An 18,790-nucleotide genomic window follows, 5' to 3' on the forward strand; every position below is an offset into this window, starting at 1 on the left:
CACACCAAGCCGGTAAACACTTACCTCTTCCAATGGCAACGGCGGCCTACCATGTTGCCTGCAGCCCAGACAGCACCGGAGTACTAAACCCCCATAGAAAGGGACAGTAGGGGTATGTCCTACTATATTCTATGAGGCCATTAGCACACGGGGCCAGCCGGACACTAGATTTTTACTGGTCTTACTGGCTTGCAGACAGCACGGGAGGTAGCCGCTGTTGGAGTAGAGTAGGTGGGGTGATAGATGAGATTAGTGTATTTTGGAGGGGTATTTTTACAGAAATCGTGAACTTGTCCTTTAATTTATTATATATAACCCATCAGGTTTTTATTGCCGTCTGTGTCCCAGTTATGTAGATTCACACTCTCTACTTGTCCGTTATCAGTGAAAGTAAAAGAAAATTCCAAATTTTGGGTCGTCATCAGAAAAGGAATAGATGGGAAAATTCCAATTGGGAAACTAATTCTGGTGACTACCAGGGATTTCCTGCTCTTAAGAGGGATTTCCTTTCACTTCCTGTTGTGGCTATTAGACAGGAATTGATAGGAAATCTCCCCAATGGGACACGGATGGCAAAAAAAAAAAAAGCTGACAAGGGTTATAGCCCTCCCTATCCAAAAGAAAAATAAAATTGATTTTAGTTCCAGCAGATCTAAAGGTGATTGTGCAATCCGATTGTAAAGGGCAAGGGTAAGCAAACGCCGGACCTCCAGCTGTGGCGAGGGCTGGCGTTTGCCTACCCCAGGTACAGGGCACGGTCAACCTTAGTTATCTCTTATGTAGTATGAATGCATCTGGCTCAATGTATCTTTCTCATAATGGAGGTTCTTCACATGCTCTACTATCTTGCTCCTATCAGGGTTATGCTTTGCTATTGACTGTTGATCAATCTGGCCAGGGGCATAACTACAGATCATGGGGCCACATAGCAAAATTTTGATTGGTCGAATCCTTATAATCTAAATTAAAGGAGAACTATGGGGTAAATGTTTTTCCCCATAGTTCTCCTCAGGGTCACGGGAGGACATAAAGCTCAGTATATAGCGAGCTACAGCTCCCGGTATACTGAGACCGCCGCACCTGGGACGGATCCTGACATTACTGAGATCCACCCAGCTGCGTGATTGACAGCTGGCTCTGCCTATCTAGAGACAGAGCCAGCTGTACCCGCCCCCTCCCCTGTCCGTTCCGCCAGTCAGAGCTGGAGGATCGAAGCGGGGAGGGGGGAATCCTTGCGTGGAGCCGTGTGTGACAGTCACCGCTCTCTGCAGGGACAGGATGGAGAAGTGAGCGAGAGACGGTATGTGTTTGCTCACTTCCCGATCTATTGAGCCGACATGTGACAGTTTCATTGTCGCACGTCGGCTCGAACTATGAGGCTGAGTGAAAATCACTCACCTCATAGTTCTCCTTTAACCACCTCCGGGCCGGCCGTAGTAAAAAAACGGCCGGCCCGAGCTCTCTAGATCTGAGCGGGCGTCTTTAGACGTCCGCTCAGGTCTTGAAGTGGTTAAGGACAGGAAGCAGGAGACCTGGCTGTAAAGTCTTTTCCTGTACATCTGATATCAACTCTTCTTGACTGGAAATGCCATAAGGGATACAGGGTCAACAGCAACTTCAGCAATCCTTCATGGGGCCCCCGTCCACCCCCGGGCCCCATAGCAGCCGCATGGTCTGCAATGGCTATTGTTATGCCCCTGAATCCGGCCATTCTGACCCGCGGCCAAACAGCACCATAATACAGCAACAATTACCGAGTCTACTTCCATATACATACCACTGTGTTACCTTCCAGTGCAGCCATCTTCAGTGGGGTCAGTCCATTATCATTATTTATCTCTTCTAAGCCTGGCCCAAATTTCTCCTTATGATATCCCAGGATGAGGTCATAGATCTGACAGGCAGACATTTTGTTTGGTTGTAAGGCCAGAATGTGGAGGACGGTGTTTCCTGCAAGAGGGAAAGAATAATTGATTGATTTTTTAGTTTCGTGCATGCTTCTGGCTTTACTGTTGTTCAGCTTCTTCTTGCTTGGTATGTAATTAGGAAGAAAAAATAAATAAATAATTCACTGTATTTTACATGTATACGGATATCAGAGGTGTGTTACAAAATACGAGACACTAGGCAAAGGAGGAGGACTGGTTCTGGTTCTTGGGGAATGAGAGGAATGCATTGAGATGTGTCCATATTGTAGGGTGAGCATGTGGGGAGTGTAAAAAAAACAGGGTGACTCCCTGAATTGTAGGCTTTATAAAATGAGTTGACATGGCTGTTGCATATAGTATACAGTAAATAGTCAAGTGTGTTTCACACCACCCGGAAAAAGTTCATGGTTGGGTGGATGAAACGTGTTGGTGGGTTATAGATTCACTCTGCACATTTTCAGCATTACTGGAGGTTATGATGTGAAACTTTTACCAGGAGATGTTTGCGGCAGCAAATTCCACACATCTATCCAGGTCTTATGGCCCTTACGTAACCAGGTCTGATGGCCCTTACGTAACCAGGCCTGATGGTCCTTACCTATCCAGGTCTGATGGTCCTTACGTAACTAGGTCTGATGGTCCTTACGTAACTAGGTCTGATGGTCCTTACGTAACCAGGTCTGATGGTCCTTACGTAACCAGGTCTGATGGTCCTTACCTGTCCAGGTCTTATGGTCCTTACCTATCCAGGTCTTATGGTCCTTACCTATCCAGGTCTTATGGTCCTTACCTATCCAGGTCTTATGGTCCTTACCTATCCAGGTCTTATGGTCCTTACCTATCCAGGTCTTATGGTCCTTACCTATCCAGGTCTTATGGTCCTTACCTATCCAGGTCTTATGGTCCTTACCTATCCAGGTCTTATGGTCCTTACCTATCCAGGTCTTATGGTCCTTACCTATCCAGGTCTTATGGTCCTTACCTATCCAGGTCTTATGGTCCTTACCTATCCAGGTCTTATGGTCCTTACCTATCCAGGTCTTATGGTCCTTACCTATCCAGGTCTTATGGTCCTTACCTATCCAGGTCTTATGGTCCTTACCTATCCAGGTCTTATGGTCCTTACCTATCCAGGTCTTATGGTCCTTACCTATCCAGGTCTTATGGTCCTTACCTATCCAGGTCTTATGGTCCTTACCTATCCAGGTCTTATGGTCCTTACCTATCCAGGTCTTATGGTCCTTACCTATCCAGGTCTTATGGTCCTTACCTATCCAGGTCTTATGGTCCTTACCTATCCAGGTCTTATGGTCCTTACCTATCCAGGTCTTATGGTCCTTACCTATCCAGGTCTTATGGTCCTTACCTATCCAGGTCTTATGGTCCTTACCTATCCAGGTCTTATGGTCCTTACCTATCCAGGTCTTATGGTCCTTACCTATCCAGGTCTTATGGTCCTTACCTATCCAGGTCTTATGGTCCTTACCTATCCAGGTCTTATGGTCCTTACCTATCCAGGTCTTATGGTCCTTACCTATCCAGGTCTTATGGTCCTTACCTATCCAGGTCTTATGGTCCTTACCTATCCAGGTCTTATGGTCCTTACCTATCCAGGTCTTATGGTCCTTACCTATCCAGGTCTTATGGTCCTTACCTATCCAGGTCTTATGGTCCTTACCTATCCAGGTCTTATGGTCCTTACCTATCCAGGTCTTATGGTCCTTACCTATCCAGGTCTTATGGTCCTTACCTATCCAGGTCTTATGGTCCTTACCTATCCAGGTCTTATGGTCCTTACCTATCCAGGTCTTATGGTCCTTACCTATCCAGGTCTTATGGTCCTTACCTATCCAGGTCTTATGGTCCTTACCTATCCAGGTCTTATGGTCCTTACCTATCCAGGTCTTATGGTCCTTACCTATCCAGGTCTTATGGTCCTTACCTATCCAGGTCTTATGGTCCTTACCTATCCAGGTCTTATGGTCCTTACCTATCCAGGTCTTATGGTCCTTACCTATCCAGGTCTTATGGTCCTTACCTATCCAGGTCTTATGGTCCTTACCTATCCAGGTCTTATGGTCCTTACCTATCCAGGTCTTATGGTCCTTACCTATCCAGGTCTTATGGTCCTTACCTATCCAGGTCTTATGGTCCTTACCTATCCAGGTCTTATGGTCCTTACCTATCCAGGTCTTATGGTCCTTACCTATCCAGGTCTTATGGTCCTTACCTATCCAGGTCTTATGGTCCTTACCTATCCAGGTCTTATGGTCCTTACCTATCCAGGTCTTATGGTCCTTACCTATCCAGGTCTTATGGTCCTTACCTATCCAGGTCTTATGGTCCTTACCTATCCAGGTCTTATGGTCCTTACCTATCCAGGTCTTATGGTCCTTACCTATCCAGGTCTTATGGTCCTTACCTATCCAGGTCTTATGGTCCTTACCTATCCAGGTCTTATGGTCCTTACCTATCCAGGTCTTATGGTCCTTACCTATCCAGGTCTTATGGTCCTTACCTATCCAGGTCTTATGGTCCTTACCTATCCAGGTCTTATGGTCCTTACCTATCCAGGTCTTATGGTCCTTACCTATCCAGGTCTTATGGTCCTTACCTATCCAGGTCTTATGGTCCTTACCTATCCAGGTCTTATGGTCCTTACCTATCCAGGTCTTATGGTCCTTACCTATCCAGGTCTTATGGTCCTTACCTATCCAGGTCTTATGGTCCTTACCTATCCAGGTCTTATGGTCCTTACCTATCCAGGTCTTATGGTCCTTACCTATCCAGGTCTTATGGTCCTTACCTATCCAGGTCTTATGGTCCTTACCTATCCAGGTCTTATGGTCCTTACCTATCCAGGTCTTATGGTCCTTACCTATCCAGGTCTTATGGTCCTTACCTATCCAGGTCTTATGGTCCTTACCTATCCAGGTCTTATGGTCCTTACCTATCCAGGTCTTATGGTCCTTACCTATCCAGGTCTTATGGTCCTTACCTATCCAGGTCTTATGGTCCTTACCTATCCAGGTCTTATGGTCCTTACCTATCCAGGTCTTATGGTCCTTACCTATCCAGGTCTTATGGTCCTTACCTATCCAGGTCTTATGGTCCTTACCTATCCAGGTCTTATGGTCCTTACCTATCCAGGTCTTATGGTCCTTACCTATCCAGGTCTTATGGTCCTTACCTATCCAGGTCTTATGGTCCTTACCTATCCAGGTCTTATGGTCCTTACCTATCCAGGTCTTATGGTCCTTACCTATCCAGGTCTTATGGTCCTTACCTATCCAGGTCTTATGGTCCTTACCTATCCAGGTCTTATGGTCCTTACCTATCCAGGTCTTATGGTCCTTACCTATCCAGGTCTTATGGTCCTTACCTATCCAGGTCTTATGGTCCTTACCTATCCAGGTCTTATGGTCCTTACCTATCCAGGTCTTATGGTCCTTACCTATCCAGGTCTTATGGTCCTTACCTATCCAGGTCTTATGGTCCTTACCTATCCAGGTCTTATGGTCCTTACCTATCCAGGTCTTATGGTCCTTACCTATCCAGGTCTTATGGTCCTTACCTATCCAGGTCTTATGGTCCTTACCTATCCAGGTCTTATGGTCCTTACCTATCCAGGTCTTATGGTCCTTACCTATCCAGGTCTTATGGTCCTTACCTATCCAGGTCTTATGGTCCTTACCTATCCAGGTCTTATGGTCCTTACCTATCCAGGTCTTATGGTCCTTACCTATCCAGGTCTTATGGTCCTTACCTATCCAGGTCTTATGGTCCTTACCTATCCAGGTCTTATGGTCCTTACCTATCCAGGTCTTATGGTCCTTACCTATCCAGGTCTTATGGTCCTTACCTATCCAGGTCTTATGGTCCTTACCTATCCAGGTCTTATGGTCCTTACCTATCCAGGTCTTATGGTCCTTACCTATCCAGGTCTTATGGTCCTTACCTATCCAGGTCTTATGGTCCTTACCTATCCAGGTCTTATGGTCCTTACCTATCCAGGTCTTATGGTCCTTACCTATCCAGGTCTTATGGTCCTTACCTATCCAGGTCTTATGGTCCTTACCTATCCAGGTCTTATGGTCCTTACCTATCCAGGTCTTATGGTCCTTACCTATCCAGGTCTTATGGTCCTTACCTATCCAGGTCTTATGGTCCTTACCTATCCAGGTCTTATGGTCCTTACCTATCCAGGTCTTATGGTCCTTACCTATCCAGGTCTTATGGTCCTTACCTATCCAGGTCTTATGGTCCTTACCTATCCAGGTCTTATGGTCCTTACCTATCCAGGTCTTATGGTCCTTACCTATCCAGGTCTTATGGTCCTTACCTATCCAGGTCTTATGGTCCTTACCTATCCAGGTCTTATGGTCCTTACCTATCCAGGTCTTATGGTCCTTACCTATCCAGGTCTTATGGTCCTTACCTATCCAGGTCTTATGGTCCTTACCTATCCAGGTCTTATGGTCCTTACCTATCCAGGTCTTATGGTCCTTACCTATCCAGGTCTTATGGTCCTTACCTATCCAGGTCTTATGGTCCTTACCTATCCAGGTCTTATGGTCCTTACCTATCCAGGTCTTATGGTCCTTACCTATCCAGGTCTTATGGTCCTTACCTATCCAGGTCTTATGGTCCTTACCTATCCAGGTCTTATGGTCCTTACCTATCCAGGTCTTATGGTCCTTACCTATCCAGGTCTTATGGTCCTTACCTATCCAGGTCTTATGGTCCTTACCTATCCAGGTCTTATGGTCCTTACCTATCCAGGTCTTATGGTCCTTACCTATCCAGGTCTTATGGTCCTTACCTATCCAGGTCTTATGGTCCTTACCTATCCAGGTCTTATGGTCCTTACCTATCCAGGTCTTATGGTCCTTACCTATCCAGGTCTTATGGTCCTTACCTATCCAGGTCTTATGGTCCTTACCTATCCAGGTCTTATGGTCCTTACCTATCCAGGTCTTATGGTCCTTACCTATCCAGGTCTTATGGTCCTTACCTATCCAGGTCTTATGGTCCTTACCTATCCAGGTCTTATGGTCCTTACCTATCCAGGTCTTATGGTCCTTACCTATCCAGGTCTTATGGTCCTTACCTATCCAGGTCTTATGGTCCTTACCTATCCAGGTCTTATGGTCCTTACCTATCCAGGTCTTATGGTCCTTACCTATCCAGGTCTTATGGTCCTTACCTATCCAGGTCTTATGGTCCTTACCTATCCAGGTCTTATGGTCCTTACCTATCCAGGTCTTATGGTCCTTACCTATCCAGGTCTTATGGTCCTTACCTATCCAGGTCTTATGGTCCTTACCTATCCAGGTCTTATGGTCCTTACCTATCCAGGTCTTATGGTCCTTACCTATCCAGGTCTTATGGTCCTTACCTATCCAGGTCTTATGGTCCTTACCTATCCAGGTCTTATGGTCCTTACCTATCCAGGTCTTATGGTCCTTACCTATCCAGGTCTTATGGTCCTTACCTATCCAGGTCTTATGGTCCTTACCTATCCAGGTCTTATGGTCCTTACCTATCCAGGTCTTATGGTCCTTACCTATCCAGGTCTTATGGTCCTTACCTATCCAGGTCTTATGGTCCTTACCTATCCAGGTCTTATGGTCCTTACCTATCCAGGTCTTATGGTCCTTACCTATCCAGGTCTTATGGTCCTTACCTATCCAGGTCTTATGGTCCTTACCTATCCAGGTCTTATGGTCCTTACCTATCCAGGTCTTATGGTCCTTACCTATCCAGGTCTTATGGTCCTTACCTATCCAGGTCTTATGGTCCTTACCTATCCAGGTCTTATGGTCCTTACCTATCCAGGTCTTATGGTCCTTACCTATCCAGGTCTTATGGTCCTTACCTATCCAGGTCTTATGGTCCTTACCTATCCAGGTCTTATGGTCCTTACCTATCCAGGTCTTATGGTCCTTACCTATCCAGGTCTTATGGTCCTTACCTATCCAGGTCTTATGGTCCTTACCTATCCAGGTCTTATGGTCCTTACCTATCCAGGTCTTATGGTCCTTACCTATCCAGGTCTTATGGTCCTTACCTATCCAGGTCTTATGGTCCTTACCTATCCAGGTCTTATGGTCCTTACCTATCCAGGTCTTATGGTCCTTACCTATCCAGGTCTTATGGTCCTTACCTATCCAGGTCTTATGGTCCTTACCTATCCAGGTCTTATGGTCCTTACCTATCCAGGTCTTATGGTCCTTACCTATCCAGGTCTTATGGTCCTTACCTATCCAGGTCTTATGGTCCTTACCTATCCAGGTCTTATGGTCCTTACCTATCCAGGTCTTATGGTCCTTACCTATCCAGGTCTTATGGTCCTTACCTATCCAGGTCTTATGGTCCTTACCTATCCAGGTCTTATGGTCCTTACCTATCCAGGTCTTATGGTCCTTACCTATCCAGGTCTTATGGTCCTTACCTATCCAGGTCTTATGGTCCTTACCTATCCAGGTCTTATGGTCCTTACCTATCCAGGTCTTATGGTCCTTACCTATCCAGGTCTTATGGTCCTTACCTATCCAGGTCTTATGGTCCTTACCTATCCAGGTCTTATGGTCCTTACCTATCCAGGTCTTATGGTCCTTACCACTCCCTGAATTGTAGGCTTTATAAAATGAGTTGACATGGCTGTTGCATATAGTATACAGTAAATAGTCAAGTGTGTTTCACACCACCCGGAAAAAGTTCATGGTTGGGTGGATGAAACGTGTTGGTGGGTTATAGATTCACTCTGCACATTTTCAGCATTACTGGAGGTTATGATGTGAAACTTTTACCAGGAGATGTTTGCGGCAGCAAATTCCACACATCTATCCAGGTCTTATGGCCCTTACGTAACCAGGTCTGATGGCCCTTACGTAACCAGGCCTGATGGTCCTTACCTATCCAGGTCTGATGGTCCTTACGTAACTAGGTCTGATGGTCCTTACGTAACTAGGTCTGATGGTCCTTACGTAACCAGGTCTGATGGTCCTTACGTAACCAGGTCTGATGGTCCTTACCTGTCCAGGTCTTATGGTCCTTACCTATCCAGGTCTTATGGTCCTTACCTATCCAGGTCTTATGGTCCTTACCTATCCAGGTCTTATGGTGCTTACCTATCCAGGTCTTATGGTCCTTACCTATCCAGGTCTTATGGTCCTTACCTATCCAGGTCTTATGGTGCTTACCTATCCAGGTCTTATGGTCCTTACCTAGCCAGGTCTTATGGTCCTTACCTATCCAGGTCTTATGGTCCTTCCCTATCCAGGTCTTATGGTCCTTACCTATCCAGGTCTTATGGCCCTTACCTATCCAGGTCTTATGGACCTTACCTATCCAGGTCTGATGGTCCTTACCTATCCGGGTTTTATGGACATTACCTATCCGGCTTTTATGGACATTACCTATCCGGCTTTTATGGACATTACCTATCCGGCTTTTATGGACATTACCTATCCGGCTTTTATGGACATTACCTATCTGGGTTTATGGAGATTAATGAAATGCAATCCGGCTTTTATGGACATTACCTATCCGGCTTTTATGGACATTACCTATCTGGGTTTATGGAGATTAATGAAATGCATTGATTTGTATCGGAGGGAACCGACCTGCACATCTTGCCCTCTAGGACTGGTAAAATACTTGCCTTCATTAATAAGTTGGTCTGCCTGATAGTTCACTGACTGACAAGTCAAGTTGCTGGTACCATCAAAAGCCTGTTGAATGCTTATTGTGGGCAAAGCCCTTTTTGCTGTCCAGGTTTAACCTGGAAGCCAAGGAGGCTGGCAAGCCCGTAATTTGATAGTACGTTTCTTAGTGATAGATTCTCCATGGAGACATCCTCTGCACTTCATTCATGCTGATTGAGTGCAGGCTGTACAGTATCAGCTGATTTCCTGGCCACACTAACTGAGATCTGACAGCACTAAACTAAGAAGTGCTCAGATCTGAACACTTCCAGGTTCATTGATCACAAGGGGGAGAAATGGACTCCCAACGTCATTCAACTCGGAAGGTTGAGGACATATTATGAATGTATGTATGTATGTATGTATGTATGTATGTATGTATGTATGATTGTCATGGCTTCACCCCTCGCCACCTAAATGCATATAATAAATAAACCGCACCGTGAGAATCTTTGTCCTCTGCATCGGCTCCATGTTGCAGTAACAGTCGGACCAGCTCAGCATTCCCCACGCAGGCAGCAAAGGAAAGAATGTGCTCTCCTGCCAAATAAAAATAAAGAAGATCTTTACCTCTGACACCAAAGGGGGGACTTCAGGGATCAATCTAAAAACAAATACAGGTACCAATAAGGTGCTTGTTTAAGTTCAATATGTTACCTTAGCAATGTTTAAGGTCACATCATACTCAATTTTAAGTGTATATAGTGGGCTATTGCCCGCTATATACTGAGAATGCCACAGCCGGGACTCCCTGACAGTCACCGCTCTCTGCAGGGAGATGATCGGGAAGTGAGCGAGCGGCGGTATATTTTCGCTCACTTCCCGATCAATAGAGCCGACATGTGACAGTTTCAATGTCACACGTTGGCTCTAACTGTGGGGATGAGTGTAATTCACTCACTCCATAGTTCTCATTTAAAAGGAGGAGTTTTGATTTGATAAAAAAAATACCCATTGATCCTGCCAGAAATCTTGTAAGCTTTTGTCTTCCTCTACTATCTGATGAGTTAACACTCTTGAAGATACAGTTCAAGAGAATGCTGGAGAGAATGAGCATACAAATGTAATCATTGATACCCCCGTAGTATCAATTGTTATACCCAGTGCTTAAAAAATCCACTCGTCCGTGAGGAAATCCGGCTTTTATGGACATTACCTATCCGGCTTTTATGGACATTACCTATCCGGCTTTTATGGACATTACCTATCCGGCTTTTATGGACATTACCTATCTGGGTTTATGGAGATTAATGAAATGCATTGATTTGTATCGGAGGGAACCGACCTGCACATCTTGCCCTCTAGGACTGGTAAAATACTTGCCTTCATTAATAAGTTGGTCTGCCTGATAGTTCACTGACTGACAAGTCAAGTTGCTGGTACCATCAAAAGCCTGTTGAATGCTTATTGTGGGCAAAGCCCTTTTTGCTGTCCAGGTTTAACCTGGAAGCCAAGGAGGCTGGCAAGCCCGTAATTTGATAGTACGTTTCTTAGTGATAGATTCTCCATGGAGACATCCTCTGCACTTCATTCATGCTGATTGAGTGCAGGCTGTACAGTATCAGCTGATTTCCTGGCCACACTAACTGAGATCTGACAGCACTAAACTAAGAAGTGCTCAGATCTGAACACTTCCAGGTTCATTGATCACAAGGGGGAGAAATGGACTCCCAACGTCATTCAACTCGGAAGGTTGAGGACATATTATGAATGTATGTATGTATGTATGTATGTATGTATGTATGTATGTATGATTGTCATGGCTTCACCCCTCGCCACCTAAATGCATATAATAAATAAACCGCACCGTGAGAATCTTTGTCCTCTGCATCGGCTCCATGTTGCAGTAACAGTCGGACCAGCTCAGCATTCCCCACGCAGGCAGCAAAGGAAAGAATGTGCTCTCCTGCCAAATAAAAATAAAGAAGATCTTTACCTCTGACACCAAAGGGGGGACTTCAGGGATCAATCTAAAAACAAATACAGGTACCAATAAGGTGCTTGTTTAAGTTCAATATGTTACCTTAGCAATGTTTAAGGTCACATCATACTCAATTTTAAGTGTATATAGTGGGCTATTGCCCGCTATATACTGAGAATGCCACAGCCGGGACTCCCTGACAGTCACCGCTCTCTGCAGGGAGATGATCGGGAAGTGAGCGAGCGGCGGTATATTTTCGCTCACTTCCCGATCAATAGAGCCGACATGTGACAGTTTCAATGTCACACGTTGGCTCTAACTGTGGGGATGAGTGTAATTCACTCACTCCATAGTTCTCATTTAAAAGGAGGAGTTTTGATTTGATAAAAAAAATACCCATTGATCCTGCCAGAAATCTTGTAAGCTTTTGTCTTCCTCTACTATCTGATGAGTTAACACTCTTGAAGATACAGTTCAAGAGAATGCTGGAGAGAATGAGCATACAAATGTAATCATTGATACCCCCGTAGTATCAATTGTTATACCCAGTGCTTAAAAAATCCACTCGTCCGTGAGGACCTGTCATGTAAATTGGTTATCAGATAGGGAGCAAGCTCCCTATGTGACAGCAATAAAGTGTAAAAAAAAAAATGTTTTAAAAAAAAATTAAAGCATACAAAAAAATAAAGAATAAAAAAAAAATGATTTGTGACAATTTTTTTTTAAACAATAAACACATTTTGTTTTTCAATTCCCCCCCCCCCCCCCAAAATACAAACACAAAAATGCGACGATTGCACCTATTGTGCCGCACACGTTACATATCACCACGAACGTTGGAGTGAGAGCAATAATTTTAGGGCCATCAATCACTGATAACACTAAACTGATGAGCAGTAAAAGTGTTTAAAGCGTCGCCTATGGCCAATTTTGGGTGTGGTTGTTTTTGCGATTTTGCAGGCACGCACAATTTTAAGGCTTGACATGTTTGGTGTCTATTTACCCGACGTGACCCTGTCTTTTATATTTTACCAAAAAATTGGGGTGATAATAAATGTTTCATAACATTTCATAGGGAAACATTTCAGGGTTTTAAAAAAAAAAAATTAGGGTACTTTTTTTGTTGTATAGTAACAAATAAAAACCACCAAATTAAATACCACCAAAAGAAAGCTCTATGTGTCCCCAAAAAAATTGTATAAAATTAATTTCAGTACAGCGTTGTATGACGGAATAAATGTCAGTCAAAGTACCTCAGCGCTGAATACTGAAAAATGGCCGGGACAGGAAGTGGGTCTAACACTCTGGTCATAAAGTGGTTAAAGGAGTTTTGTTTTGATTTAAAAAAAAATAACTCATCAGCACAGGCAGGATCAATGGGTAACACTCTTAAAGATACAGTTCAAGAGAATGCTGGAGAGAATGAGCACATAAAAGTAATCATTGATACCCCCGTAGTATCAATTGTTATACTTATATGCTCATTCCATCCAGCAGTCTCTTGAATTGTAACATTGTATCTTCACAAGTCACCAAGAGTTAATTATTTGCTGTATGGCGTAAAGTCAGAATCAGCAAAAGTGTTTGTATACCTCCACTACCTGTTTCTGCGCCCATGCCAGCTGGTTAACTTGTCCCAAAAGATTGTACCTGCAGTTTCGCTGGACAAATAGGCTATGCCCTTTTTTTATAACTAGAACCATCAACATTAGGGATTTCCAGATACCAGTTCAGATACCAGTGCCGATTACTTGACATTTTTACGAGAACCACTCGGGTTGCAGCGGTTGCAGCTGGGACCCGGCTCTGGCGCTCTACCACTGTCCTGAAATCATTAGTCCATTGTTTCAGAAAAACTGTCACATGACAATAAACAAAAATGTATCAGTACTCGTACTTGGAAAAATGGTATCGGTGCAACACATATATGTATAAAAACTAAATAATGCATTAAAATGGGGATGTATAAATCCCGGGAGCTCCGTGTGCTCCTTACAAATGACAGCTGCCTCCTAACTTTTGAATTTTTCTCTAGTCTAGTCTTGGAGCTGGAAAAGTATCTGTACTTGTACCGAGTACAGTACTTGGTATCTGGACATCCCTAATCAACATTACCAAACATTTTTGCAAAGTTTTCTTTTAGAGGGATCTGCTCAGAAGCAGAATCCACCTGACCAAAGTAGTTGGATCAGACGACTACTTGCGTTTGACTGTCATTTGTTTTCATTGCACTGAAACTCATCTGATAGAGGGAAATGAGATGTGTTACTATGGCAGATAACACCGCATTGAAATCAGCCCACATACTGTATTTCAGAGTTTTGTTTTTTGATGGTGGCGAGATAAATTCCCCAAATACCTAATAGATAGATCCTAGATGTTGCACGTCTTATGTCATATGAACATAATTTATGTAGCACAGTTCCTTGAGAAAACATCTGTCACGCTTGAATAAGAGTAAGGAGGCAAAAACCAGAACTGAATCCTAAACAGTCTGTTGTTCAACCAAAAGAGTTTTTTTTTTTTTTTCCATTAGAAAATATATTGACTCATCACCTCATCAAAAAGGAAAAAAAGGGCAGAGTTCCTTTGTTCAGGGCGGGATTTTTAAAAAGGATTGACATATACTGTACACAAAGTATTCACCTCGGCTTTGCGGAAGTCTCTCTTATGGTGGTGATAGCTATTCAACTCGGCTTTGTGGACGTCCCTCTTATCCGTTATGAGGTGAAGCGATTCCAATGATACCAGGAGCTACAATTTGGACACTCACTGACACTCTGATCCTATGTGATAGTTCCCTCAATGTCTCCAAAAAGTAACGGCATCAAGAGTACCAGCTATAGTATACGTATCCTCACCGCCATTGGTACAGCCGTACCTACAGCTTGGAATTTGCCTCCAATTACCCTTGCTGAACTCAAGCTTTGTACTTACATGGTCTTTTGATACTTATCTGGTTCATTGATATATAACATTTCTATGGATACACCATGTGTATTGGAGTTTGGTATTTCGAATACATTTATACCATGAGTTTATCAGTCAGTGTATGTGTGTCCCACACAGATTGGTGAGCACAGAGGATCTGCCTAATCTGCTCCATACGGATATCAAAAAATCTGCAAACATTTTTCTGCTACCGTGCAGTTCATATATGAATGATTTTGGAGGGTTCAACCATAGAATTTCTTTCATCAGTAATAGCCGAGTGGGAATCATGTGCAATATATATGTGTGCCTTATATTTTAATATTGATTTTTTGTATGTGTTTAATAAATGATATGTTTTATATATAACTATATAGTTGCAGGATTGCATTTGTGGTGGGATCTCCCTCAATGGGGAAATGTGCCAATTATATTAAAGGAGAACTATGGGGTCAGGGCTTTTCCCCATAGTTCTCCTTAGGGTAACGGGAGGACACAAACTAGCGTCCTCCCGTCACCCTAAGCTCAGTATACTGAGACGCCGCAGCTGGAGCAGATCCCGACATCGATGTCGAGATCCGTCCAGCTGTGTGAGTGACAGCTGGCTCTGCCCATCTAGAGGCAGAGCCAGCTGTAGCCGCCTCCTCCCCCTTCCGTTCCGCAAGTCAGCGCTGGTGGATCGGAGCGGGGAGGGGGGAATCCAGCCCCTCCCCTGTCAGGGCAGAGAGCCGTGACAGGATCGAGAAGTGAGCGAAAACCGGTATGTGTTCGCTCACCTCCCGATCTACTGAGCCGACCTGTGACAGTCTCATTGTCACAGGTCGGCTAGAACTATGAGGCGAGTGAAAAGCACTCACCTCATAGTTCTCCTTTAAGTATAGTGGACTGAAAAATTATCCTAATAGTGACATTTTAAAAGTCCCAATATATTGCAGTGGGTCATAAAAATATTTCAAATATTTTTACTTAGTTATGGTAGTACATGTATGAGTTTGTTCCATTGTAGCACGTAGACCGGTGACTGTGTATGCCGGTGGCGGGGTGTGATGTCTTTTTACGACGCAAAGCACTGTTTATTTTTTCTATTTTTTAACTTTATTGAACCGGCACAAAGTGACATTTGAAATGGAAAGATGGACAGATACTTAAGGTGAGCTCTGGTGTGCTGCGGAAAAATGCAGACATGCAGAAATCTCACGAATAGAGTCCCCCAAATATGGTAGACACTGTCAGGTCATTCAGCTCTCCAGCATCTACTAAAACTATAAGGCTAGGTTCACACCTAGGCGAAACCTCACAGCAATCATGCACGATTCCGCGCAGATTGCTGCATGGTCAGGAGTCGCCAAGGTGTGAACCGATCGCGCTGTGGGTGCCATTATTTTCTAATGGCACCTCAGTCGCACCGGTTTCCAGCCGCGATTCCGCCTGTGCTTCCAATTTTGCTTTGGTCCCATGATAGCAGTTGAATGATGGGATCAGAAGTGAGACAGAGCAACTATTGGTCAGTTCAATCTGCCTGAAGCTCAGTCCTCTTCTGTGTTGATCAGGTCTGAATCAATAGGTATCATTTCTGTTACTATGGAGCCATAATACACTGATGCCGATGCGGCCCACCAGTGCTCATTACGTGTCGCCTGTGTTCCAGACCTCAGGGCTAGAGCAGCCTTTCTCAAACAGGGTACTGTGGCACACTGGTGTGCCTCCTGGCCTCCTCAGGGGTGCCACAAAATTTCGTGGTAGAAGGGGGGAATGAAGACTGATGTGAAGGGGGTTCCTGATTTAAACAGTAAACTCTGATGTGAAATGGGGGGGGGGCTATGATATGAAAGGGGGGGGGGGCTACTGATGTGAAGGGTGGGGGGAATCTTGATTTGAAGAGGGCACTTCAATGTAAAGGGGGAAGACCACTTTTTTTTGTGTTGCTTTGCGTGGGGCCTTCCTTAAAAATCTATGACATTTTAAACTGGGGTGCCTTGAGATTTTGCATATTTCTAAAGAGTGCCATGACTATAAAAATCTTGCGAACCGCTGGTCTAGAGCAAAGCTGGCACCACACTGTGGCCAAGTGGTTATGGCAGATGTGGTTTAGCACTAAGCTCAGGAGCTGAACCTTTTAGCTTCCAGGCCTTTTTTCTTCTGTAAGAGACCTCTCCATAAAGGATAAAAAAAATGATAGATACATTGAAAATGTCCTTCTCCCCATTAATCCCATTGTCTCAACAAACGTGGTGCTGCTTGACAGTCAAACACTCACGCGAGTGAGCGCAATTACATTTAGAACCGCCATGACCGCAAACCTTTAACAATGTCAGGGGCAGAACTTGAGGCCCCTTATATTTACAGTTTTGACCTCCATAGCTATAATATCTTCTATGTGCTCTCCCCGTGGCCCATGATGATGCAATGGATAGGACAGGCACAGACTCAATATGGCTACCAATGGTCTTAATGCAGAACAGGTTCAGATAAAAAGAACAATTACTCTGTGTGCCTGGTTTAGGAAATCTCCTTGTATGTTATCAGTTCTCCCAGCTTCATTAAATAATATTTTATTGCATTATTATTTTTTTTAAGTTTATTAATAAATGATATATAGAGATTATTAGAATAGACACTATAAAAATCACTTTAGGGCAGGCCTACAGAACACCCCCCTCTCCTCACTTCTATAACAAAGGGTATTCTGTAGTGCACACAGAGAACTGTGTGGCAGGGCTAATAAGGATGTTTGAGATTTCAACTCACTACAACAAGTTCAAAGCTGACTAGACTCCTGGCAGGATCAACAGGTATTTTTGCACCATAAAATAGATATAACAACACATTGAATGGTATATTTATTAGGCCCCATTCACACTGAGCGATTTATCGAGCGATTTTTGCAGCGATATCGCTCATATTTCCACGCGATATCGCTCTATGTAGCTCCTCCAATCCATTTCAATGGAGCTGTTCACATCAATATCGCTTGTAGCTAGTCGCTGTAGCTTGTCGCTTCTACATGACCCTTTTTACGAGCGATTTTGCTCCTGATTGCATACAGCCCAATAGGAAAAAGTCGCTCAATATCGCTCATATAAAATCGCGTGATTTTCATGTCGCTCAGTGTGAATGGGGCCTTAGGCCAAAGGGAAGCAAATGAGGAAGTGTTTACATACGTTTAACTGACTGAAATATCAGTAGAGAACTGGAAAGCACACACTGACTCACCGTAATAGAAGGAGTTGGGCTTGAGCTGGAAGTACGTTCCCACTGCCCGTGCCATGGCCACGTTGGCACCATTCCGTATCAGCTCTTGTGCAACTGCCAGATTCTGACGCATGACAGCTATGTGCAGCGCTGTCTGACCTGCCAAGACACAAGGAGGAAGCCATGAACATTAAAGTGCTGATATCATAATCTTTCAGGTCCGCTTATTCTGTTTGGGACCCTTTCCTAATGTTCATAGTTCCAACATGTTAGCTTTATATCCTCAGTTCTCAAAAATCTTTTTTAGGGTCAGCCCAAAACAGATATTTTCAGTTTTTGAAGATACTTGAGATTTAAACCACCAGAATTCTTGATATCTCTTATGGACTGTGGCAGCGAGAGCTCTGCTCATGAGTTACCATGCCCAATTGAGGTGGCCATTATAGGGAAGTCCCATAATGTCGGTTGGATTTCTAAACTGTTTTATACAATGAATGATGCAATAGGAGGATATCAGGGACGTGCGGTCAGAAGAGGCAGGTGAGGCAGAGCCTCACCTATTATTACGGAGGAAAAAGCTGTCAGCTTCAAGTCTGAAGATGACAGCTTTTTCTCCATTCAGATCGGCATCTAACAGGTTACACAGAAGGGAAATCCTCCCCGCTGTGTAACCTGTCATGGACGGAGCGCTGTGTGTTAATTACAGGCAGCGCTGCATCCGGCTTTTGACAGGTAGTTAGGTTACACAGCAGCGGGCTTCCACACTGCTTGTGTAACCTAACTATTGAGGAAAGAGCTCTCACAGCCTCTACTCTTTGTTAGAGGCGTGAGCTCTGTGGATGGCTTGGACCAATGGCAAAGCGCCATTGGTCCAAGCTGTCCAACCAAAAAAAGAAGAAAAAAAAATCACTGAGGACATCGATCTCAATGCCTCAGCAGTGACGAGCAAGTGAGGGATAGGGAGGCAAATTGAAGCACCAGCACACCCGAGGTCCACTTTATAGCTCCGTCTTTTCCTTAACATCAGATAAACATTGTATCACATACAGATGCAACATTTCGGAACATCATGCGGTCCCTTCATAAGGCAAAAAGTATAAAAAGCACAC

The 18,790-nt window shown here is 44.2% G+C and overlaps 1 protein-coding gene across 1 annotated transcript in view; it reads right to left on the bottom strand.

Moving 5' to 3' along the window:
• Nucleotides 1-18,790, bottom strand: part of LOC108784854 (transient receptor potential cation channel subfamily V member 6-like) — a 52,989-nt gene that overhangs the window by 17,692 nt on the left and 16,507 nt on the right. The window contains exons 4-6 of the mRNA XM_018553796.1: nucleotides 17,703-17,840; nucleotides 11,445-11,543; nucleotides 1,778-1,950 (exon numbers count right to left, since the gene is read on the bottom strand). Of these exons, the coding sequence (XP_018409298.1) occupies nucleotides 1,778-1,950; nucleotides 11,445-11,543; nucleotides 17,703-17,840 (410 nt within the window). The remainder of the gene's footprint in view (nucleotides 1-1,777; nucleotides 1,951-11,444; nucleotides 11,544-17,702; nucleotides 17,841-18,790) is intronic.

The sequence above is a fragment of the Nanorana parkeri genome, unplaced genomic scaffold (genome assembly GCF_000935625.1).
Source record: "Nanorana parkeri isolate BGI_ZX_2015 unplaced genomic scaffold, ASM93562v1 scaffold130, whole genome shotgun sequence".
NCBI classification, from domain to species: Eukaryota; Metazoa; Chordata; class Amphibia; order Anura; family Dicroglossidae; genus Nanorana; species Nanorana parkeri.